The 25,842-nt window shown below is 36.6% G+C and overlaps 1 protein-coding gene across 2 annotated transcripts in view; it reads left to right on the top strand.

Moving 5' to 3' along the window:
* The first annotated feature begins 464 nt into the window (after positions 1-464).
* The window catches only part of Rec114 (REC114 meiotic recombination protein), a 107,971-nt gene continuing 82,593 nt past the window's right edge, over positions 465-25,842 (top strand). For both annotated transcript variants that reach the window (XM_026387650.2, XM_026387651.2), the window contains exon 1: positions 465-623. In XM_026387650.2, coding sequence (XP_026243435.1) covers positions 465-623 — 159 coding nt within the window. The remainder of the gene's footprint in view (positions 624-25,842) is intronic.

The following is a 25,842-nucleotide window of genomic DNA, read 5'->3' on the forward strand; positions in this document are numbered from 1 at the left end:
ACTGGTAGAACTGGGGCTGTTATGGTGAGGCCGGGATACTGTCATCTGAAAGGCTGCTGCAAAGAGGGAAACCCTTGTAGGCAGCCTCAGGGATGGGGCTTGGTCAGGGTACAGCAGTTACGAGGAGTCAGCCAGTTTGCAAAATTTCCCCAAGAGTCAGAGCTGCTGGACAGTGACATGGGCTGCCTGAGGGAAGGTGAGGGCCCCATTCCATTGCTGCAGCCACAAGACCTACTATCATATAAGTATCACAACCTGCCTCAAAGCAGAAATCGAGATCATTTCTGCTGGGCACGTATGGAGAAAAGAGACCCTAAGGCCTTAAGTACCCGCTAGGAGAGCATCCAGAGCCTGCCTATTGGCTTCTGCTGAGGGGAAGGGTGGGTCTTGGATTGCTTCGCTTTCTGATTGGCTAGCTGTACAGATTGGCAGGTCCCAGCAGGCTATGCGTGACAGACCCAGACATGGCGCAGGCGGGAAAAGTGGCCGTGGGCCTTGGCCTTCCCGGAGGAGAAGCTGCACAGTGGCCACTGCAGCGGTATGGCCGATTCATGCTGTTGGGTACCGGAGAGCCACCTGGTCCTGGCTCAGAAGTTGAGCAGAGCGCTTCCACCACGTGGAAGGTGAGGCCAAAATTCAGGCATGGCTGCCTGCTCACAACCCGGGGGAGACAGTACCATGACCAGTGGTCGCAAAAGGATAGGAGGAGAGGACACAGAAGGACAGGCATGTTGAGGAATGGGCAAGCCGACAGCTTACATAAGATGTGTGTGTAGTAATAAGCATAATTGGAATCCACTATAATCTCAAAATAATTATGCAAGGGAATAGTAAACATTCTTATATTAAACAAGTTATTGAGCTTCAGACATATGCTTAGACTCTATTCAGGGTGCTACGGTTCTAGCGATGAGCAAGATATAAATGGCTTCTATCTATGTAAATTATGGAAGTGAAGTTTGAATCATCCATAACCAAGTTGTCATGCTCTTTGATACTCAAGCACTCACACAGGACTAAATTTGAATTTTAGCTTCCTATGTGCGTGTATATGTGTGCGCCAAGCCCTGGCCCAACAGGTATTGACCCAGGGCTTCCTGCCCTGCATGCTAAATGCATGCTTTACCATTGAGCCAAATTGCCAGTCCCTGAGTTCAAACTTTGCCACTAATTTCCATGTACTTGATTAAGCCACTTAATCTCTGTATCTTGTTTTATCCTAAAATAAAAATATCTTAATATCATCTTAATAACAGAGAAAATAGATAATAGATAGCAGTCCTATCTTATAGGATTGTTTTGAGAATTAAATCACTAATATACATCAATCACCTAAAATGATGCCTAGTATATATTAAGTTTTCTAAGGGCTTGCTGTCATTATTTTTTGGTCTGGTGGTATGTTTTAACACCATCGATTACCTGTCATTCAGTTACCGTGGTTTGATTGATTGTTTGATGTGGACCCTGGGGTTTTGGATTAAGGACACACACTTGTACAAGATGTGTGTGCATGTTTTGTGTATTTTGGGCAACGGTAAGTAAAAGAAGAAAACAGATATTCTAGGTAGAAGACACAACATGCGGAAAGGCTCCACACTTGAAAAAAAAAATCTCAACATTATAATGTTTAGCGAGAAGGCCAATAGGTGTTTAGGAAACAAAGGGAATGATAGCATGAGGTGAGGCTTTCTGTGGGGGCAGGCAGATGTCTTGTGAATATTATCTAAAAACCAATAAGAAACCACTGAAAAGATTTAAGCAGGAGCATTTTCATCTCAAAGATCACTCTGGCTGCAGTGTGGGGGAATATGAGTGGATTCAGGTAGGTCATATAGAATATTGTTGCAGTGTTGTAGAGCAGAGATGGTAATGGCTTAGACCTGGGGATGGCAGTAGAGATGGGGAAATTGGGTATGTATTTTAGAGACCAAAAATGATAGGATTTGATGATGAATTGTATGTGAGTGGTGAAAGTAAAGAACTGCAGTGTTTCTGGCAGAAGCAACTTGGTAAACTGTTGGGAAAGAGAAGCAATGGGGGAGGAACAGTGAGGGAAAGATCCAGGACTTCGATTTTGAATGCATTGAGTTTAATGTTTATTAAGCACCCAACTGTAGGTAGTTGAATATACTGTTCTGGATTTAGAAGACAGATCTGGGCTAAAGAAGTGAAGGTGTGAGTTAGTAGCATAAAGGTGATATTTATAGCCTGGGATCACATGAGATTCCAGAACCAAACCCCAAAGTAGTCCAACATCTGTAGGTCAGGTAGAGAGGCTATAGCCTCCAAAGAAGATTGACAAGGGACAGAGAGTTGGGTAGCACCCAGGAAAATAAAGGTTCATCAATGCTAACGAGTTATGTCAAGGAGAGAAAGACTGATTAACTTTGTTGAATGATGCTGCAAAATGAAGAAAATAATGACTAAAGGATGTCCATTGCATTTAGCCCCATGATGGCCCTTACAGTCTTTGCCAAGAGAAGCTTCAGTGGAGTGAAGGGAGTAGAAGCCAATAGGAGTGGACTGAAGAGTGAGGAAATGAAGTCAAAGTACATAGACAATTCTAAGAGGTTTGGCTTTGAATGTGAGTAGAGATAGGGCATCACTTTCTAGAATATTAGAATAAAGAGCTCTCCTAAAAGCTTGAAATCAATAGACCTATTAAAAAAAAACATTAGGGCTGGGGATGTGGCTCAAGCGGTAGCGGGCTCGCCTGGCGTGCGTGCGGCCTGGGTTCAATCCTCAGCACCACATACCAACAAAGATGTTGTGTCCGCCGAAAACTAAGAAAAAAAAAATAAATATTTTAAAAAATTCTCTCTCTCTCTCTCTCTCCCCCTCTCTCTCTCAAAAAAAAAAAAAACATTAAATACCTAGTTGTGCTCTCGTGGAACTTTGTGTACTGAAAAATAATATAGTCTGAAAATACAAAAATGGATGAGAAAGAGTTAAATTCAAGGATGATGGATCTATAATTGAATTTTATAAAAAGCTGTGTTTGTTTGAGGACATATTTAACTTTTGAGACTGCTCCAATAGGTTTTTTAATAACTTAAAACTTTTTAACCCTTTCTTCTAAGACATCTGGTTTGGGTGCACTGTCTCTGAAGCTGGGTAACTCTTACATTGCAAACCAGAAGCCATGGACATTTGACCATTTTAAGAAACTGATTGTTATTACATTTGTTTCCCTTTGCAAAGCTCTTCATAATTGTTTAGAAGGAACAGCACTTTTCAGCAGTTTTCAAATGTTTGGCATGAAGCCATGGCCACAGTGACAAGAGATGAAGCTGGCTTTTGCAGAGCTTTTGAAAACTGAACATTTGTACCTTCCTTTGAATCTGTGCCGAACCATCCTGCCCGCTGTGATCAGTTTCAGCTTAGGTTTGTCATTTTTTTAAATGAAAGAGAAATAAGATTTGTTCTATTTTATGGACATTGTGACTGTTGTGCAGTAATAATAATAAAAGATGATGCCATCTAAAGACCTGTACTCTCTCAAGTCCCATGTGAATTTCTTATTTTAAAAACATGTGGTACCTGCAGTAAAAATATATGTTAGGTAAAGCACAGAAATATATTATAGTGGAGGATAGAATCATTCTGATAATTTTTTTTGTAACTTTTTTCTCTAAAGAAATTTCGGGTTCAACCTTGGATAAACCTATTTTGAATTTTTTCTTTTTTTCTCCCCAGATTATGGAGAAAATCTCTTCTCCTGGCTCTGTACTATATAGTTGCTTAATTACAGAGAAGACTTTCATCACACTGGCCACATGCTAAGACAAAAATGTCAACCCAAGAGAAAAAATGAATAGTATAACAAGACTATTAAGACTTGAAGTCCTAGTTGAGGGATAAGATGAAGTCTGAGATATAAAGATTCATACACACACACACACACACACACACACACACACACACATGTGTATATATTGATATCTAGCATATATATGATTTACTTCTCTGAATTGAATTATTCTTATTAATAAGCAAATAAACTTTTCTGACAGTTAAAAAAAAAGGTGAGAAAAAAATACCCCACAACAGTTTACTGTATTGTGCATAGAAATCATCTAAGGATTTTGTTAAAAATGCAAAATCTGACTCAGTCAGAATAGATTTGGTATGGGGAATAGGATTCTGTAGTTCTAACAAACTCCCAGGTGACAATGATGCTGTTGGTTTGAGGACCATGCTTTGAGCAATGGGGGTATACAGGACCTTGGATGAAGTGGGAAGCCATGTAATAAAATTAATTTATGGAGTTAGGGTAAGTTAATCAGATTCATAGTGAATATGCAGATATTTTATTAATAAGGTTAATATTTAAACCATCTGAAGTCATTTAAGTGGAATGAGCAAATGAAATACAAACTTGAAGTTGATTTTTGTTCCTTACATCTGTTGGCCCAGCCTTTCTGAAATGATTATCATAATAACAGATTGGTCCATTTTATGTATTTTATGGCTGAATATAATTTAGTCTACTAATTTGAGAATAATTTTGAAAGGTGATGTTAATTGCAGGTTGCTTTTAAATTAAAATTTTACCATGTTTTTCAGGTTCCAAGTATTCCTCAGACATGCCCTAATTGGTCGAACCTGACAACTTCTTAAGATTATTTTTTCCTTTCAAAGAGAAAAAAAATCATTCTTTAATTTTTATAGGAAGAACTTAAAATAATTGCCCTACTTAGAAATGAAGAAATAGAATATGAAGTTTGTACTTAACTTTTAAATGTGGGTTCAACATAAGATATACTTTGGGTTCCTTTTTTCCCTTTTGTATGCCTAGTGTCTGTAAACTACCCAGCAAATGATAGGCACTTAGTAAATGTTTTTGCATGTGTGTATGGTAACTTTTCTTATGATAATGTGATATTATTAAATGATAGTTACTATTTATTGTTTGTTTTGGCTTATTTATTATAGTAGCCCTGTGAAGCAAATATTATCATACCCATCTTACAGATAAGTGAACTAAAACATGGAGAGGTTCATTGGCTTTTCCAGGAATACAGAGATAAGTTGGGAAGAAATAATTCAGATCCTGGTTTTCCTGTCTCAAAAGCTTTCGCTTTTAATTATTATGCTGCTTGCCTTAGAAGTGTTAATATTTCATATGGGGAATAGCAGTGAAATGATGTGGAGGAGGAATTTTGAGATTAGCACACAGGGTGAAAATAACAAAGATGACAATTTTGTGTTTGTTTATAAGGAAAATTTAAGATTCAGTAAAATTCCAAGGAAATTACTCTTTAAAATACTAAAATAATAGTTCTTTGCATGCCTGATGACTTTTGATTGGATCCCTATTGTGAATTTTTCCTTGTTGGGTACAGGATATTTCTGTATTCCTATAAATATTCTTAAGCTTTTTTTTCTGGGATAAGTTACTTGGAAACAGTTGGATCCTTTCAAGTCTTGCTTTTAAACTGTGTCAGGTGTGACCAGAGCAGTACTTGGTCTAGGGCTAATTTTTTTTCCCCATTCCTGAGGCAGAACTCTTTATTCCACTCAATGCCCCATAAATTAAGAGGCTTTTTTGTACTTGGTGATCAGAACAGGTTTTATTCCCTGCCCTGTGTGAGTGCTAAGGATTGTTTCCTTAAATCCTTTCAGTTGATTCTTTCCCCAGCCTCTGAGTTTTCTCACAAATAAATGCTTATCTGTACTCAGGTGAAGGGTGGAGCTTTACAAGCATCTGAAGTTCACTCTGAGTGCCACTCTCTCCTATCTGATATTCTGTCCTGCAAACTCTAGCCTTTCTGACCTCCTTGAATTTTCAGCTCTGTCTTCTAAACTCAGGGAGACCTTGCCAGGCCATGCCTGGCTTTCTCCTCTTTACACTTCAACCTGGAACTATGATGTTACTTGGTGATATAGTCTTATGGGACCACCGTTTTATATGTGGTCCATGTTGATTGAAACATTGCTAAGCAGCCAAGATTGTATTAGAGGATTCAAGTTGCAGGATTACAAGAATAAGTAGGACCTGATCGCTGGAGCCAGGTACCCAAGGTGGGCAGACTTCTTTCATCAGAGCCTCTCCGGCTGCTTGTTGGAAATGCAGCTTCAGGTCCCTGGGCTAGACCTACTGAATCAGAGCCTCTGGAGTGGCTCTCATGTGATTCTTTTGTACTGAAGCCAGTTCTTATGCCCCAATTCTGAAGGAAGGGTGGGGAAAGAGGGAACAATTAACAAGGTAGTACTGATGTTACAGCCAAAATGCTATGCAATTTATATTTTCTTAAACCTTTTCCCATTTATTTTTCACAGATCTTTAAGTCTTATGATATTATAGACAAGAAGCTGAGGCCCAGCTAGGTTTAAATAGCTTACCAAAGGTTAACGTAAAAAGTGGAACTGATTAAAAAACTCCAGTCTTATTTAAGCCAATCCTCATTGTGCTCTGTGCTGCTACTTCCTATGTTAGTTTCTTCTCTCATAAGGATGTAGAAGTCTCATCAAGAATTATTATTCTTTCCCAGAGCATGCTTTAATTAATTAATTATTTTAAAAAAATTTATTATTTTTGGTACTGGGGATTGAACCCTGGGGGCACTTGACCACTGAGTCACACTTTATATATATGTATAAATATATGTGTGTATATATATATATATTATATATATATATAATATGTGTGTATGTGTGTGTGTGTGTATATATACGCACACACATATATATACATACACATACACATACTATATATATATTTTTTTTTCTTTTAATTTAGAGATAGGGTCTTGCTGAGTTACTAAGTGCCTTGCTAAGTTTCTGGGGCTTGCCTTAAACTCAAAAATCTTCCTGCTTCAGCCTCTGGAATTATAGGCATGCACCACTGTGCCCAGCTTTATTTTTAAGAGTTAGGTTATATTTTATACTAGTTAGGATTAAGTTTGGCTGTTAGTGACAGAAAATGCAAAACAACAATTAAGTAAAATGACCGTTTATTTTCACATTAATCCAGAGCTTGTATGACAGTCCAGTGTCAGGAACTGAGGCTCCTTCCACTTTATTCTTCTGTCATGCATGGCTATGGTCTCATAGTCTGAGACAGAATTAATATTCGACATCTTATGGAGGAGCAGATGAAGTACATGAAGGGTACACATTTGTGATCTCTGTTATGGTTTGAATATGAGGTGTCCCCAAAAGTGCCTGTGTTAATTCAGGAGGTAAAATGATTAGATTATGAGAGCTGTAATCTAATCAGTAGATTAATCCATTTGGTGTATTAATCATTTGAAAGGACTACTGTACTGAGTGGTAACTGTAGGCAGGTGGGATGTGGCTGGAGGAAATAGGTCTCTGTGGGTATTTGGGGGAATTATATCTTGTCCCCCTGGCTCCTCTTCACTGTCTTCTTCCCAGCTGCCATGAGCTGATTGCTTTACTTTGCCACACTCTTCTACCATACCATGATTTTCTGCCTTACTTCATACCCAGAGCAATGGAGTTAGCCAACCATAGACCAAGACCTCTGAAACCATGAGTCCAAAATAAACTTTTCCTCCTCTAAATTGTTTTTGTCAGATATCTTGGTCACAGTGATAAAAAACTAACACAGTTTCCTAAGGAAACTGTAGGCCACCATGTGACACTTCCTCCTACAACATAGTTGCCAGAACTTAGACCTATGGCCAGGCTAGCTACATAGATAGCTGATGTTTGCAGTCTGTATTCCCTGAGGTCATGTGTCTAGGGAAAAGCCAGGGGTTCTATTAGCATATAAGAAGGAAAAAAACTGATAGTTGGCAGTTTGTACACATCTTTTTCTTTTGAATCTGGAAACTACTAAGAAATGAAGACATTCATGGAATTCCTGATTGGAACTCAAAAAGCATTTTTTAAATTTTTTTTTTATTTTTTACGTGTAGTTGAACACAATACATTTATTTATTTATTTATTTATTTATTTATTTATTTATTTATTTTTATGTGGTGCTAAGGATCGAACCCAGGGCCTCACACGCGCTAGCTGAGCACTCTACCACTGAGCCACACTCCAGCCCCAAAAGGCATTTCTAATAATAGTACCATGGCTTGGATATGGTTTGGGTGTGTTCCCCAAAGGTTGATGTGATGGAAGCATGGTGCCCAGTGTGGTATTGTTGAGGTGATGTTACCATTAACAGTTGAAGTCTAGAGCATGGTAATTAAGCTATGGGGGCAACAGTCCCAGAAGGGATTAATGCTTGTCTCACCCAGTAGGTTCTCATGAAAACTAAGATGAGGTCATCCCATATGCTTGGTCCTTTTTGCACTTAGCCATTTTTTCTTTCTGTTTCTCAATTGTTTTATAATGTGGCCGAGGACCCTCACCAGAGGCCACAAGGGGAGCCACCTGATCTTTAGAGTTAGTTACTTTCAGCCTCTCAAAATATGACATAAATAAAACTTCCTTATAAAGTACCCAGCCTTGGGAATTTTAATATAACTACATAAAATGGACTAATAGAAATAACCCTTATTTAGTGCATAAGTACTGTAAGCAAATATTTAGCTTAGTGCTTGGCAGATGGCCCCAAAATATTATTGAATGAATGAATGAATCAAAATCAGGCATTCTGCTAAGCATCTGATCTCACATAGAAGATTAGAAGATTATCAGATAATGCTATAAGGTGGATATTACTATTTTTATTTTACAGATAAGGAAATTAATTATTCTTCTATACAGCAAGGCTGGGATGTGCTCCTAGGTGTATCTAATTCCAGATAATGTCTTTTATAAAGTGGTAGTTATTACTGGTATTCACCAAATATATTTAGATAACAAATCTCTTACCTCTGGAAGTTAAGTGTGTCATATACCTGGTTTTGGCCAATGAAATCTAAGTAGGATTAGTAAATATCTTGAGCAGAAGTTCATGGGCAGAAGCTTTAAGAGCCAGTGCCCAATTCATCTTGTTCTTTTCCTTTGGCAGATATAACTTCTCTGTTAGGTTCTATACTGAGAGTTATGGGCAGCATGAGGTAGAGAGTGAAGACAGGTAGAGTGAGGATAGATGGGTGTGTATACAAGAAATAAACCCGCTTTGTGGGGGGGCACTAATTTCTATAGCATATTCCATTCTATACTGACTGATAGATACAGAAAAGTATTTGTGTATTTGTGGTTATGTTCAATTGGATTATATGTCATATGCTTTGTAGATTGTACAGACTTTGGAGGAAGAACCTTTAAGCTGATGTTCTTTTTTTCTTCTATAATAGAATCTTGTTTGTTCCAAAGCACCAGTTTATAAGTACATATTTCTACCTTGGGGTCAGTGTCTGTTCTTGTCCTTCAAAAACAAAAGCTTAATTTTATTGTGTAACAGACATAGTTTTCATAGGCGCCATGGCTTATTTATATAATATGATTCAAGGTAGACAAATAGAGTGAAGACAGTTTTCAGCTTAGTGGTTTATGGAGTTTGAGGAAGTTATGATTGAACATAAGGCTCAGTAGTATTAAAATTCATTTATTTTTAGGATTTATCCCTCACCTACAATGTGTCGGACACTGTCCCAAGCTCCTTAGAGATAGTTAAGCCAACAACACTGAACTAGGCAATTAAGCTCAGGTACCTGCTAGTGTGGAATATAGAGTGCATCTCACTTTGCTAGCGATAACACTGTAGTTGAGTAATACATTAAAGTATTTGTTTACATGATTTAGAAATACAATTTGGATATTGGGACTGTTGAGAGCTTAAATGGGCTTTGTGAATGAATAGAAGAAAGCACCTATGAGGATAGCAGAGGTGACTGTGAGAGTTGTAGATACTTAGGTAGGATAGGTGTGCCAATGGGAAGATCTACTTTCTGGTCTAATTGGTGATTTTTGTAGAATTTATTAGTCTGGGAAATTATATATATATATATATATATATATATATATATATATATATGTGTGTGTGTGTGTGTGTGTGTGTAAATGTATGTAGTTATTTTAGTTGTTGATAGACTCTTTATTTTATTTATATGTGGTTCTGAGAATTGAACCCAGTGCCTCACACAAGCCAGGCAAGTGTGCTATCACTGAGCCCCAGCCCCAGCCCTTTGTCTGGGAAATTTTTAAGGATGTTTTGAACATATTGTAGAAGTGTCCTAAGATTATCTGTTGTAGAAAGAATACTAATCAAGGGTCCTGGATTGGCAATTTTAAAAACATAAAGAGCTTGCCTACTCCTAAATTGCATGGAAAGTATGTTTAGTAGATACATAAGTTAACTCTTGGAGCTGGGTTTAAAAAGACTGCTGCTTTCATGATCTGAAATCTTAGGGATATGTGATAAAAGGAGGGAAATCATGCCTCATTCTTTAGGAATATGAGATCATTTTTGTAGATTCTGAAAGAAAATTCACCATGTATATGAAGTTACTTTGGGGGTGCTGGGATGGGGAAGGTCTGGGGGTTATTGCTCTTGTAATTGTTTTCATTAATTACTGTTAAGACTCTGCATTTTTGTGAAAATAATTTAAAAAGCTGAATTTTACAGTTTGGTAATGAGTACGTAGTGGGAACATGCTTGTTAGCATAATATACTCCATAAGTTTGCTGAAATACATTTGAGACTCTTTAGCTACCAAGAGTCAGTGGGGAAGCAGTTAATAGCCTACTTAGTAATTCTGCATATTTTAAATATTTTTAAAGGCATAAATCAGCAAGTTGGGCCAATATATAAAACTGTGACATTGTTTTTGTGGGGGGGCACTAGATATTTAACCCATGGGTAGAACCACACTCCCAGTTCTTTTCTTTAGTTTTTGAGATGAGGTCTTGCTAAGTTGCCCAGGCTGGCCTCAAACTTGCAATCCCTGAGCCTCAACCTAATGAGTTGCTGGGATTACAGATATGTGCTACTGTGCCCAGCAGCTGTGACACTTTTTGAGGGGTCTTTAAAGCAGAAAACAAAACCCTTAAGTACATAATCTAATTCATTACAGTATGAAGTATAGTCTATTTTAGCTGTTCATGCAGATATAATTTACTTTAGGCTAAGTATATTTGAAATACTTTTCTCTATTCTCAATGGAGTTATTTTTTTAATGTTCTTTTCTCATGTTTATTTTTTCCACATTTTTATTGGTGCATTATAGTTGTACATAATGATGGAATTTGTTGTTACATATTTGACATGCACATACTGTAACAATATAATTTCAACAGTATCACTCCCCAGCACTCCCCGCTCCCTTCCCACCTTTTACCCCTTCATCCCTTTCCTCTCCTGAGCTACCTTTGATTTTCTTTTTTTTCCCTTTGATTTTCATGAGATCCACCCCACCTTTCTTTTCCTTTTTCCTCTGTAGCTTTTGTGTATGAGAGAAAACATATTCCCCTTGATCTTCTGAGTTTAATTTGTTTCACTGAACTTATGGTCTTTAGTTCCATTCATTTTCCTGCAAATGACATAATTTCATTTTTCTTTATGGCTGCATAAAACTCTGTTGTGTGTGTATACCATATTTTCTTTGTCTCAATGGAGTTCTTTTAACATTTTTTGTTTCATTTTAGATTTCTCTTATAATGCTGTGTACGCAAATACATGCATATATTGATGAGAAGATTCTCTGTTTATTTAATCAGTGTATAAGCTGTGCACTGTTTATTTAATGTATAAGCCTGTGATAGACAGGTTCCGATTTATATCTCTGCTATTATGTTAATGGCAAAACAGTGCAATAGATGGATCAGGTTGATGCAAATCATAAACTGTGTTTAGGTTAGCAACTGGAATGAAGATGTGATTGTGATTCTTGTTCTCTGTTATACCTTAAAGTTAATCTTTTTTTTTTTTCTGTTGTAACTTGGTCTTTAGGGATAAACTTCTCTTTGAACTTTCATATTGCATTAATGTGAACTTTCCCATGAAATGTTAAATTATCACTCATTAAAGGTATTTCCCAAAAGTCAGAAACAGTTTTACCCTCTTCAATATTTGATTATGTTAGGTGTCCTAATACTGGAAGTTTTCTGTAGAATTAGGACATTACACTCAAATCCGAAGTGTAATTTCCTTGACCTATGTGCTAAGCTGAATATTTTCCTTAGCCTTGATTTCACCTGGCCAATAAAGAACATGGAAACCTCTTGTAACATTTCATTCTAAATAATTTCAAGCATAATTAGAGTTGGAAAGAATAGTAGATTGAATATATAGAGATATGTATGACGTGTGTGTGTGTGTGTGTGTGTGTGTGTGTATATATATAAAATTATCCAGTGTTATGGTTTGAATGTGAGGTGTCTTTCAAAAGCTCATGTGAGAGACAATACAAGAAGATTCAAAGAAGAAATAATTGGGTTATTATAGCCTTAACCCAATCAGTGAATTAATCACCTAATAGGATTAATTGAATAGTGATTGAAGGTGGTAGGGTGTGGCTGGAAGAGGTGGGCATTGATGGTGTGCCTTTGGGGTATATATTGTATTTGACAAGTGGAGATCCCTCTCTCTGTTTCCTCATCATCATATGAACTGTTTCCCTCCACCACACTTTTCTGCCAAGATGTTCAGGCTCACCTTGAGCCCCAAGGAATGGAGCCGCTATCTTTGGACTGAGACCTCGGAAACAGCCCTCAGATAAACTTTTCTTCCTATATAGTTGTTCTGGTCACAGCAGTGAAAAAGCTGACTAAGGGTCTGGGATTGTGGCTCAAAGGTAGAGTGCTCACCTAGCATGCATGAGGCACTGGGTTCAATCCTCAGCACCACATTAAAAAAAATAACTAAAATAAAGATATGTGTTCATCTATAACTAAAAAATCAAATATTTTTTTAAAAAGAAAAAGCTGACTAAAACACCTAGCTTCAAGAATTACTAACTGATGGGCTTGTGGGCTGAGGAGATCTGGGTTTGATCCTTGCACCACAAAAATAAGCAAGACATCCCACCAAAAACCAAACAAAATAATGATATTACCCTTGATAACAAGTCCTTATCAAGTAATCAGTACTCCAATTTCAAGTAGTCTCTCATGAGTGTCCTAATTCTTTAAACAGGTCCACACATTGTGATTGGTTGGTGAATTTTTTTACTCTTTAGGTTTTCCATTCGTCTATTTCCCCCACTCTGCCTCTCTCCCTTCCTTACAGTTTATTTGTTGAAGAAACAAAATTGTTATGAACATTCTTAAAAGTCTGGATTTTACTGATTGCATCTCTCTGATGTAGTATAAGGTGTTCTTTAGTACTCAGAATTTCTTATGAAAGGTAGTTGAATCTAGAGGTTGATTAAGTTCAGGTTGATTTCTTTGGGGCAAGATTACAGATTATGTTGTTTGGTTTCCTTCTGTTAGGAGGTATGTAATGTATATATCCCTCTTTTTTTGACATAACTGTTGATGCCTACATTAATTAGGAGCTATAGAATGTTGATGTAATTTTATCATTTTTCTTCATTTATTGCCTGGAATATTTCTGTAAAGAAAAACTTCCCCATATCAACTGTAGGTTATCTGGTGGTCAAATTGGATAGGAGAAGTAAAATAATGCTTGATTTTTTCCTTTCATTTACAGGAAACAGGTTAGTTCCCTAGAATCTGTTAGCATTCAAGTAGGACATTTTTTTTTAATTGGAAGCTTTTAAGATCTTTTCTATGCTTGGAATTCAGGAATTTCATCAGAATGTGTCTAGTTGTTGATTTTTCTTCCACCCTATTAGTGACTGGAACTTGACCCCTTTCCATCTTCTTTTTTTTTTTCCAAATATGACTGTAGGATTTCTTTTTTTTCTTTTTTTAATTGGTTGTTCAAAAAATTACAAAGCTCTTGACATATCATATTTCATACATTTGATTCAAGTGGGTTATGAACTCCCATTTTTACCCTGTATACAGATTGCAGAATCACATTGGTTACACATCCACGTTTTTACATATTGCCATACTAGTGACTGTTGTATTCTGCTATCTTTCCTATCCTCTACTATCCCCCCTCCCCTCTCCTCCCCTCTACCCCATCTACTGTAATTCATTTCTCTCCCTTGATTTTTTTCCCTTTCCCCTCACATCCTCTTATATGTAATTTTGTATAACAGTGAGGGTCACCTTCCATTTCCATGCAGTTTCCCTTCTCTCTCCCTTTTCCTCCCATCTCTCATCCCTGTTTAATGTTAATCTTTTTCTCATGCTCTTCCTCCCTGCTCTGTTTTTAGTTGCTCTCCTTATATCAAAGAAGACATTTGGCATTTGTTTTTTAGGGATTGGCTAGCTTCACTTAGCATAATCTGCTCTAATGCCATCCATTTCCCTGCAAATTCCATGATTTTGTCATTTTTTAGTGCTGAGTAATACTCCACTGTGTATAAATGCCACATTTTTTAATCCATTCATCTATTGAAGGGCATCTAAGTTGGTTCCACAGTCTAGCTATTGTGAATTGTGCTGCTATGAACATCAATGTAGCAGTATCCCTATAGTACGCTCTTTTAAGGACTTCAGGGAATAGTCCGAGAAGGGCAATACCTGGGTCAAATGGTGGCTCCATTCCCAGCTTTCCAAGGAATCTCCATACTGCTTTCCAAATTGGCTGCACCAATTTGCAGTCCCACCAGCAATGTACAAGTGTACCCTTTTCCCCACATCCTCGCCAGCATTTGTTGTTGTTTGACTTCATAATGGCTGCCAATCTTACTGGAGTGAGATGGTATCTTAGGGTGGTTTTGATTTGCATTTCTCTGACTGCTAGAGATCCTTTCCATCTTCTTAAGTCTCATGTCTTTCTACCATTATGGGATAATTTATTCGGTTATTTGTTTTATCAGTGCCCTTCCTTAGTCTGTTTTCCTACATGCACTTTAGCTCTTGTCATTAACATTTGTACTCCTGGTTCTGAATCTTTCATCGAGGTGAAGGGGGAGGTTACCAGGGATTGAACCCAGGGGCACTTAACCACCCAGCCACATCCCCAGCCCTTTTCTATATTTTATTTAGAGACAGGCTCTCACTAAATTGCCAAAGTCCTTGCTAAATTGCTGAGGCTGGTTTTGAACTCCGGATCTTCTAGCCTCAGCCTCCTGAGCCGCTGGGATTACAGGCACATGCCACCGTGCCTGGATGTTTTCTGAATCTTTGTTTCATGTATCTTACATTGTTACACATGGTTTCTTCTATGTAGTTTTGCTCTGCATTTCTAAATATTTCTTCTACTTGATCTTTCAGACTATTTATTTGGTCTCAGCAGTGTCCATACAGTTCTTAAGTATCTATTGATTTTTTTTATCCATAAAGAGTAGTTTTAGCTCTAAGATTCTCTTTATGTGTTATTAATAATAATTATTTTTTGATTCAAGCTGTTGATCTCCTCCAGTGGTTTTCCCTTGCTGTTTTATGGCTCTTTGACACTGGGCCTCAAATCTTTCAATGGATACTTTTAAGTGGTAAGTATTGGGAGATGCAGGAATCACAGTCTTTTGGGCCTTCTGCAGAGGAATCTAATGTTGGGAAAAGTGTAAACAGCAGCCATACCCCAGAGAGAAACCCCAACATGGCGTCTAAGGACTTCTTCTTCCTACCTTCTTCTTCTCTGCAGTGGCGCGAAAAGTTCCCGCCCTTGTGAATTCTCCCGCCGGCGCTAAAATTTTAAACCTCGCTGGCGGGAACCTTAGCCCCAATGAGAACTAATTCCTGGGCGCGGGAACTGATATCTGGAAGAACTTGCCAATAAATGGGTGTCCTGCCATTTATCTAAGCCCTACCATCTCCCCTTTAGTTCTATATAAGCACACAGCTTTTTGCAATAAAATTGGAATTCTCCCGGCGAAGTGTCTTTGCGTGGGGATTCCTTTCACTAAGGACTTGGGTTAAGTTATCCAGCTGTAACATAACTCCTTAGAGACCGGTAGACCAGTGGGCAGGCTTTCCTTAGAACTACAGCATTGTCTTCTACAGGGCTCCTTGCTCAGGTTTCCAGGGCCTCCCTTGTTACAGATGGGAAAACTTTATACCAGCTGCTTTTGTCTGGACCCTAAGATTTCATTCCACCATTTAGGTCCACTTGATGCTGATCTTAATAACTGACTAAGGAGAAGTAACTGGTATTTTGATTAGATTGGCAAAGGGAAAACCACAGAGATGCAACTAAGCTACCATTTTTCCTGAAACCTTTAAAATATCTTTTTCTTTCTATGCTGGGGATTAAACCCAGGAGTGTTTTATCACTGAGATACATCCCCAGTTGTTTTTATTTATTTATTTTATTATTGAGATGGGGTCTTGCTAAATTGCTGAGGCTGACCTTGAATTTGTAATCCTTCTGCCTCAGCCTCCCAAGCCACTGCTATTATAGGCATGTGCCACTGTGCCCAACTCTCTTAAAAGTTCTTAAGTTAGACTTTTTGAAATTATATGAGTTCACTATATAGACTCTTTGAATAAAGTATTGCAGAAGATATCTGAAAAAATAGTAAGCCTAGACTCCTTTTCTCCAGATATCTGGTTAACTCTCTCCTGCTTTGAGGTCTTTGCTAAAGGCTAACCTTCTCAGTGATGCCTACTCCCCCCTCCCCATTTATATTCTAACTTCTGTGCCCTGTCTTTGCCTTCCAGTCCCCTTACTCTACTCAGTTTTCCCCTTAGTTCTTAGCATTATCCTATATGGTAGATTATTCATTATTTTCAGTGATATGCTTAGAACATCTGACACCCAGAATGAACAATTTTTAATACCTTCCTTCCTAAGTGAAATCATTTTCAGAATTATGAAATTAAGTGAATAATGACATTCATTTATTATACAGATAGTGAAAAATTTCTCAAGCTTTGTTATAATCATATCAGTTAAATATATAAGAAAAAATACATATTATAGTATAAGGCAGGGGAAAAAATCATAGCTAACTAAATTAGTGCAACTACTCTGGAAAACAATATGAATATTCCTCAAAAAACTAGGAATGGAACGACCATATAATTCAGTATATATCCACTCCTTGGTATATATTAAAAAGATTTAAAAATCAGCCTACTACAGTGACACAGCCACTTCAGTATTTATAGCAGTACAATTCACAATAGCCAACCTTTGGAACCAACCTAGGTGCCCTTCAACAGATGAATGAATAAAGAAAATGTGGTATATAAACACAATGAGGTATTATTACTCAGCTACAAAGAAGAATGAAATTATGGCCCATACCAGTGAATGAATGGAACTGGACGCTATCACTTCAGTCTCTTTTTCGAGACTGAAGTAAACCAGTCTCAAAAAGTCAAAGGTCGAATATCTCAGATATGAGGAAGCTAATCCAAAATAAGGACAGTGGAGGAATAAAAAAGAAAGAAAAAAAAAGGAAGAGAGAAATTTCATCAAAATGGAGGAAAGATCAATAAAATAGATGAAGGGAATCGAGGAGGCAGAAGAAAAGGAAAGGGGAAGAACTATGGAATGATTTGACCAAACTTTTGTATTTATATCTATGGATGTGGCATGATGGGTCCCAACATTGGGTATATCTACAGGACACTAATTGAAAAAAAAAAACATAAACTGTAAATGAATTGAAGAGGGATTAGTTGGAGGTGAAGAGTGGGGGGAGGTTCTAAGGACTGAATTGGAGCAGGTTAACAAAAAAGAATTTTAAAATGTGTCTGGATGCGGTGGCGCATGTGTGTAATCCCAGCAGCTCGAGAGCTGAGGCAGGAAGATGGAGAGTTCAAAGCCAGCATCAGCAATGGTGAGGTGCTAAGCAACTCAGTAAGACACTGTTTCTAAATAAAATTCAAAATAGGGCTGGGAATGTGGCTCAGTGGTTGACTGCTCCTGAGTTCAATCCCCAGTACCCCCGCACCAAAAGAATTTTAAAATGCAACAAAAAACAAACCCACAACTATTTAGGCAATCAAATTACTTTTTTATTTGTTTGCAGTACTGAGGATTGAGGGTCACATACATGCCATGCAAGTGCTGCTACCAGTGAGACCCATCCCAGCCCTTTTTAAATTTTTTATTTTAAGATAGTCCTGGTGAATTGCACAGGCTGGCCTCTAGAAAAGCTAGGATTCTAGGCATGCACTACTACACCCAGCAGCAATTGTTTTTATTTACTAATTAACTGAACTTTGATTCTGTGGTTACAGGCTGATATAAGTAATTAATTGCCCATTAACAAGTGATTTTTATTTTTTAATAAAACTGAACATCTCCAAAAGTACAATTTAGGCAAATACTCATAAAATTACTGTTTTATTTATTTATTTTTTGTTTGTTTGTTTTTAATTTTTGAAACACTTAACAATATAGAAAGCATAAATTTCATTGTTAAAGGTATCATTCAAATTTAGTCAGATATTTTGAGTGTGAACTAAAATTTGCGCTTCACCAAACAGAAATATTATCTTCCTTTCTGCACTATATTTCATTGTTTTAGATTTAAAGCACAAAAAAAAAGTACCAAAAGATCCCATAAAATAACAGAATTAGTGTAGTCCAAATTGTTTCATGGTCTTTAAATTATTGTGCTCTTTTACTTTTTAAACCTACCATTCAAATGCAGAAGACTGTTAGTACCAAAGGATTGGAGAAGAGAACTGCATTCTAAGACAAGATTCTAAAAAAAGACTGGAGAGAGGTCCTTCATGTGAACCAGGCTCAGGTATAACAAAAATTCTGAACTACTCTTTAAACAAATTATGCAGCCAGATCTGCCTGGATGTGGCCAGCTCTAACTAGAAGTTGCCTAGGGAACTTCTGTGTAGAAAACAATTATGTAAGAAGCAATAATAAAAACCTGATAATTTGACATTTACGTAGTATTATTTAAACTCAACAGATACTGCAGCAGTTACAGTTGACCTTTGAACTGCCTGGATCCACTTATATCCAGATTATTTTTTGGAGATTTGTGACAATTTGAAAAAAACTCAGACTAACTATATAGCTTAGAATTATCAAAAAATTAAGGTAAAGTTAGATATATTATTTATGTTTAAAATATATGAAGATAATAGCCTGTTTTGTAATTTACTACCAAACAATAAGTGTAAAATTTTTAATCAAAATTTATACATACAAACAGACTGTATATGGCACCTTTCACAGTTAAGAGAATGTAAACAAATGTAAACATTCAGTATTAAATTAGTAGTGCATCAAATTAACTATAGTACATCCTGTACTACTATAATTTCATAACCACCTGTTGTTATTGCAAGTGTTCCAAGTGTCCACTTAAAACCCCCCGTGATGCTGATAATCTCTGTTGGAGCAGTCTGTCTCTCTAGTAAATTGCCTGTCACAGTAAAAAATCATCTCCTGGGGGTTCTCGCATATTTTTCACATTTGAAAATGATTATTGTAGTAAAAAGTGATTTCACAGGTTTTCCGGAGTATTTAATACATGTGACTTACAAAATATGTTAATTAACTGTTTGTTATTTGTAAGACTTAGTACTTCACTAATTATATTTATTGTTATTGTCTGTCCCTTTCTTTAAATCTCCATCCCACAATAGCTCCATTAGGGCGGGGAAGTTTGTTTTTGTTCCAGCTAGAATAGCATTTGGCATCTAGTAGGTGTCCAACATGTATTTGTTGAACTAACAAAGGAATGAATGAAGCTTAAGGTCAAAGGGGCTTTCCTTCTGTGTTTTTAAATTTTTCTGTCCCAAATTATTTTGGAGAGGGATCTGTACATAGTGGGTACTTTGTTAATGTTAACTGAATAAATGAAATGTTTGGTATATGGTCTCTTTGGACCCTAGCATTTCCACATAAGTTTTAGAATTAGCTTAATTTCTAGAAAAAGTTTAGGGTTTGATTTAGATTAGATAGATCAATTTGGGGATAAAAACCATCTCTACTACTACTTTCCCATTGCTGCTGTAACAAACTACCACAAACATCACTTAAAACAACACACATTAATTCGTTTATAGTCTGGAGGTCAGAAATCTAAAATGGATTTAATGGGGTTGAAATCAAGGCTGCATTCCTACTGGAAGACCACTCCATTTCTTGCTTTGTCCAAATCATAGAGACTGTCTGCATTCCTTACATCTGCCTTCTATCTCCAGTGTTAGAAGCCACATTTCTTTCTTTCTGCTTCTGCCTTTCCCTTATAATGATTCTTGTGATTACATTGGGCCCACTTGAATAATACAGGATAATCTCCCATTTTAAGATACCTAATCACATCTCCAGAGTTCCTTTTATCATGTAAGATAACATATTCACAATATTAGAACATGATACTTTTAGGGGACCATTACTCTTATCTACCAATATCTTAATATTACTAAATTTTCCTATCCATGTATTTGAGTTTTTAAATTTCAATTTTCAATGAGCTAGTCTTTCATTTTGCTCATTATATTTATCCCTAAGTGTGTGTGTGTGTTTATGTATGTATTCATGTGTGTATTTCGGGGGATTGACCAGGGTCTCACTAAGTTGCCCAGGCTGGCCTCAAATTTGTGATCCTCCTGTGCTGCGGTTACAGATGAGTGCCTCTGCACTGGCATATACTTAAGTATTCCATATTTTTGATATTGTTGTATATTTTAATACTTCTGAAAATAAATTCTATTTTTCTCTCTCTTTCTCCATTCATATATGTTTGTATGATTTTAATTATTGGTTTTATGCATATAGCCTTACTAAAATTCACTTACTTGTTCTAGTAAAATCAGTTGAATCTTCTACATAGACAATCATACATTCTATAAATGGAAAGTTTTACTTCTTTCCAGTATAAGTGCTTTTTATTTCTTGAATGATTGCATTGATTAAAACCTCCAGTAACGGGGCTGGGGTTGTGGTTCAGTGGTAGAGTGCTTGCCTAGCACATGTGAGGCACTGGGTTTGATTCTCAGCACCACATATAAATAAATAAAATAAAGGTCCATTGACAACTTTAAAATATTTAAAAAAATACAAAACCTTCAGGAACAATGTTAAGTAGCAATATTGAATAGAAGCAGATATTGATGAGAGCAGATATCTTGTATTATTTCTTATCATGGGGAGAAATCTTCACTATTAAATATGAGGTTAGGGCTGGGGATGTGGCTCAAGCGGTAGCGCTCGCCTGGTATGCGTGCGGCCCGGGTTCGATCCTCAGCACCACATACCAACAAAGATGTTGTGTCCGCCGAGAACTAAAAAATAAATATTAAAAGTTCTCTCTTCTCTCTCTCTCTCTCTCTCTCTCTCTCTCTCTCTCTCTCTCTCTCTCACTCTCTCTTTAAAAAAAAAAAAAAGAGAAGCAACTGTGAGATCATGGGGAGTACTTATCTCCTGTAAAGGATCTTGGACTCTACCCTATATGCAATGGAATGATAGAGAAAATAAATGAAGCATCAAATTAAAAAAAATAAAAATAAATATGAGGTTAACTATAGGTTTCTTATAGATACTCTGTGAGTTTGAAAATCAGGAATGGATGTTGGATTTTCATCAGATGCTTTTTCTACAATCTCATCTATTGAGGTGATTATATAGGTTTTTTTTAAAGTATGTAAACAGGTGAATGACACTGAGTTCAAAATGCTTCCGAATTTCCCTTTTAATTTCTCATTTATCTACACATTATTCAGAAGTACATTAGTTTCAAAATATTTGGGCCATTTTTCAGAGATCTTTGTTATTGAATTCTAATTTAATTCAGTTCTCAGAGAACGTTTGTTTTTATTTGGCTTTAATTGACAGAATTGTACATATTTATGGAGTCCAATTTGTTGTTTTGTACATATATATTGTATAATAATCAAATCAGAACTTTAGCGTATTCATACCTCATACATTTATCTTTTCTTTGTAGTAAGAACATTCAAAATCCTATCTTCTAGCTATTCTAAAATATTCAATGCAATATTATTAATTATAGTTATCCTACTGTACAATAGAACACCCGAACTTATTCCTGCTACCTAACTGTAACCTTGTACCCATTGGCCAGTATTTCCCTGTCTTCCTATCCCCACTTCTTTCCCCAGTCTCTGGAATTACTCTTCTACTATTTTTGTGAAATCAAATGTTTCAGATTCTATTATGAATGAGAGAATTTGTCTTTTGGTGCCTGGCACATTTCATCCATGTCGCTACAAATGACAGGATTTTATTCTTTTTTTCCATGCTGGTTATTTCTGGAACATACATTCATATGAGAACATAGCCAGTAGTGGGATTGCTGGATCATACATTTTAGTTCTTTTAATTTTTTGAGGAACCTCCTTTCTGCTTTCCATCATGACTCTATTAATTTAAATTCCCAACAGTGTACGAGAGTTCCTCCACCCGCCACCCCCCTCCCACATCCTTATCAGCCTTTGTTCTTTTTTTTGATAATAGTAACTCTTAGGAGAGTGAGGTGATGACCTCATTGGGGTTTTAAATTGTATTCTTCAAAGGATTAGTGATGTCAAATTTTTTTCATATAACCTGTTTGCCATTTGTATGTGCTCTTTTGAGAAATGTCTCTTCAGGTCCTTTGTCCATTTTTTAACTGGATTGTTTGCTGTTTTTGCTGTTGTTTGAGTTCCTTGTAGTTTGCAAATATATTCTCCCATTTTGTAGATTGTCTCATCACTCTGCTAATTGTTTCCTTTGCTGTGCAGCCATTTCTTACTATGATGTAATTCCATTTGCTTATTTTTGCTTTCATTGCCTGTGCTTTTGGGATCCTTATCCTATCTCAGACCAGTGTCATAGAGTATTTCTCCCCTTTTCTTAGTAGTAGTTTGGGCTATTACATTTAAGTCTTTTTTAATGTTTTATTTTTTAGATGTAGATGGACACATTATCTTTATTTTATTTATTTATTTTTATGTGGTGCTGAGGACCGAACCCAGGGCCTTGCACATGCCAGGTGAGCGCTCTACTGCTGAATCACAACCCCAGCCCCTATACTTAAGTCTTTAACCCATTTTGTGTTGATTCTTCTGTTTTTTTTTAATTTTTTTATTTGTTCTTTTTAACTATACAAGACAGTAGAATGTGTTTTGACATATCATATATACATGGAGTATAACTTCCCATTCTTTGGTTGTATATGATATGGAGTTCCAAATATTTATATATGAACATAGGAAAGTTATGTCCAGTTCATTCTACTATCTTTCTACCCACTTCCTTTCCCTTCATTCCCCTTTGTCTAATCCAGTGAACTTCTATCCCCCAACCCTTATTGTGTGTTAACATTCACATATCATTTTGGGGGGTTGGCTTATTTCATTTAGCATGATAGTCTACAGTTCCATCCATTTACCAGCAAAAGACATAATTTTGTTCTTTTTTAAGGCTGAGTAAAATTCCATTATGCATATATACCACATTTTCTTATCCATTCATCTGTTGAAGGTCACCTAGGTTGGTTCCATGGAGCTTAGCTATGAGTATGTGTGAACCCTTTTTCCCACATTCACACTAAAATTTATTGTTACTTGTATTCTTGATTATTGCCATTCTGACTGGAATGAGATGGAATCTCAGTGTAGTTTTAATTTGCATTTCTCCAATTGCTAGAGATGTTGAACATTTTTTCATATATTTTTTGAACATTTGTATTTCTTCTGTGAGGTGCCTGTTTGGTTCCTTTGCCCATTTATTGATCGGGTTATTATTTCTTTTTTAGTGTTAAGTTTTTTGAGTTCTTTGTATATCCTGGAGATTAATGCTGTATCTGAAGTTCAGGTGGCAAAGATTTTCTCCCACTCTTTTATATATATATATATATATTTTTTAATTATAGTTGGACACAATATCTTTATTTATTTTTATGTGGTGCTGAGGATCTAACCCAGTGCTTCAACATGCAAGGCGGGCACTCTACAACTGAGCTACAGCCCCAGCTCCAGATTTTCTCCCATTCTATAGCCTTTTCTTTGTTGTGAAGAAGCATTTTAGTTTGATACCATCCAATTTATTGATTCTTGATTTTACTTCTTGCGCTTTAGGAGTCTTGTTGAGGAAGTTGGTTCCTAGGCTGACCTGATGGAGAGTTGGGCCTACTTTTTATTCTAGTAGGTGCAGGGTCTCAGGTCTATGTCCTTGAAACACTTTGAGTTGAGTTTTGTGCAGGGTTAAAGATAGGGGTTCAATTTCATTCTGCTACATATGGATTTCCAGTTTTCCCAGCACCATTTGTTGAAGAGGCTATCTTTTCTCCAAAGTATGTTTATGGTGCCTTTGTCTTGTATGAGATAACTGTATTTAAGTGGGCATGTCCTGTGTTTTCTCTTCTGTTTCATGGGTCTTTATCTCTGTTCTGGTGCCAATACATGCCATTTTTGTTACCATAGCATTGGATTATAATTTAATGTCTGGTGTTGTGATGCCTCCTGCTTCACTTTTCTTGTTGATGATTGCTTTGGCTATTCTGGGCCTCTCATTTTTCCACATTGTTTTATTTTAAAATTGCTTGTGTTTTTATATTTAAAACATGTTTCTTTCAGGCAGAAAATAGCGGTCTTGTCCCCCCCACCCCAATCCTTACAACCTCTGCTTCTAGTTGGGCTTTTTAAATCATTTGCATTTATTGTGATTATTGATAGGGTTAGGTTTAAATTTATCATTTTGATATTTGTTGTGTAGTTATCCCATCTGTTCTTTATTCTTCTTGTTTTTATTTTGCCTTCTTTTGAAATGAGTATTGTTTATAATCCCACTTTCCAATTATATTTTAAGGATATTTAAATAATTAATTCTCATATAATTACTCATATAATTACTATTTCCAGTATTCTTCATTCCTTTACAGAGATCTCAGCTTTCATCTGATATTATTTTCCTTCTTCCTGAAGGATTTCCTTTAATGTGTGTGTATTTGTGTGTGTGTATGTGTGTGTGTATTTTTTTTTAATCGAAGATCTGCTGGTAATAAATTCTTTCTGAAAACGTCTTTGTTTCCTTTGAAAATCTTATGTTTTAATTTGTTGTCTTCATTGGGAATTTCATATTCACTTTTCCAGTCAAAAAAGCATTATGTGCTTATTAGATACTTACGGGTATTAGGTACCTATTATGTTGCCAGGTATTCTCCTAGACATTTGGATATATAGCAGTGACCAAATCAGGGGGGAAAAACTGTCTTAATAGAAATTAAATTTTTCTTGGGGTAGCAGATAACAAATAAGTCAATATAAAGTGAACAAAAAAGCAATAAGAGCTATGGAGAAGGGAATAGGAACATTCTGGTTGGGTTGTGGGGATTTTCATGGGCTAGTTAGGAAAACCACAGGATGAGAACAGAGAGGCAGTGAGGGTTGGATTATGGAATGTCTCACAGGAATATTAAATGAAGTGAAAGGTCACTACAGGGCTTTGAATCAGAAATGACTTGATCTGACTTAAGTTTTAAAAGGATTACTGTGGCTTCTATTTTGAAAATGAACTGTGTTGGAGAGTGGGAGCAAGAACACAGTGAATCAGGAGGCTGGTATAATAATCCATTTAGCAATGATGACAGTAATTCAGACCTGTGAGAAGTGGTTGGATTCTGGATATCTTGAAGGTCAGTGTGAAGGATTTGCTAATGGATTGGATATGGGTATGAGAAAAGGAGCAGGTAATGATTCCATGGCTTTGGCCTAAAGAAATGGATGGATAGAATTATTTTTCGAGGTGGGAAAACTAAGAGTCAGATGCCTGCCTCCACCTAGCATATGATGGGTACTTTTAAAATATTGGATGAATCCATGTATGAGGAGGTTATGAATTCAAGATTAGGGCTGTTAATTTTGAGATGACTGTCAGACCATTACATGGAGATGTGGACAGGGCAATTAGAGGTAACATTCTGGAGAGCAGGAGAGAAGTCCAAATTGGGATTCTTGTGCAAGTCACTGGTTGCCACTTGGAAGAATTATAAAATATTTGTGGAAGGAAAACTATCCCATTTATA

Source organism: Urocitellus parryii, chromosome 6 (assembly GCF_045843805.1).
Source record: "Urocitellus parryii isolate mUroPar1 chromosome 6, mUroPar1.hap1, whole genome shotgun sequence".
Taxonomy (NCBI): Eukaryota; Metazoa; Chordata; class Mammalia; order Rodentia; family Sciuridae; genus Urocitellus; species Urocitellus parryii.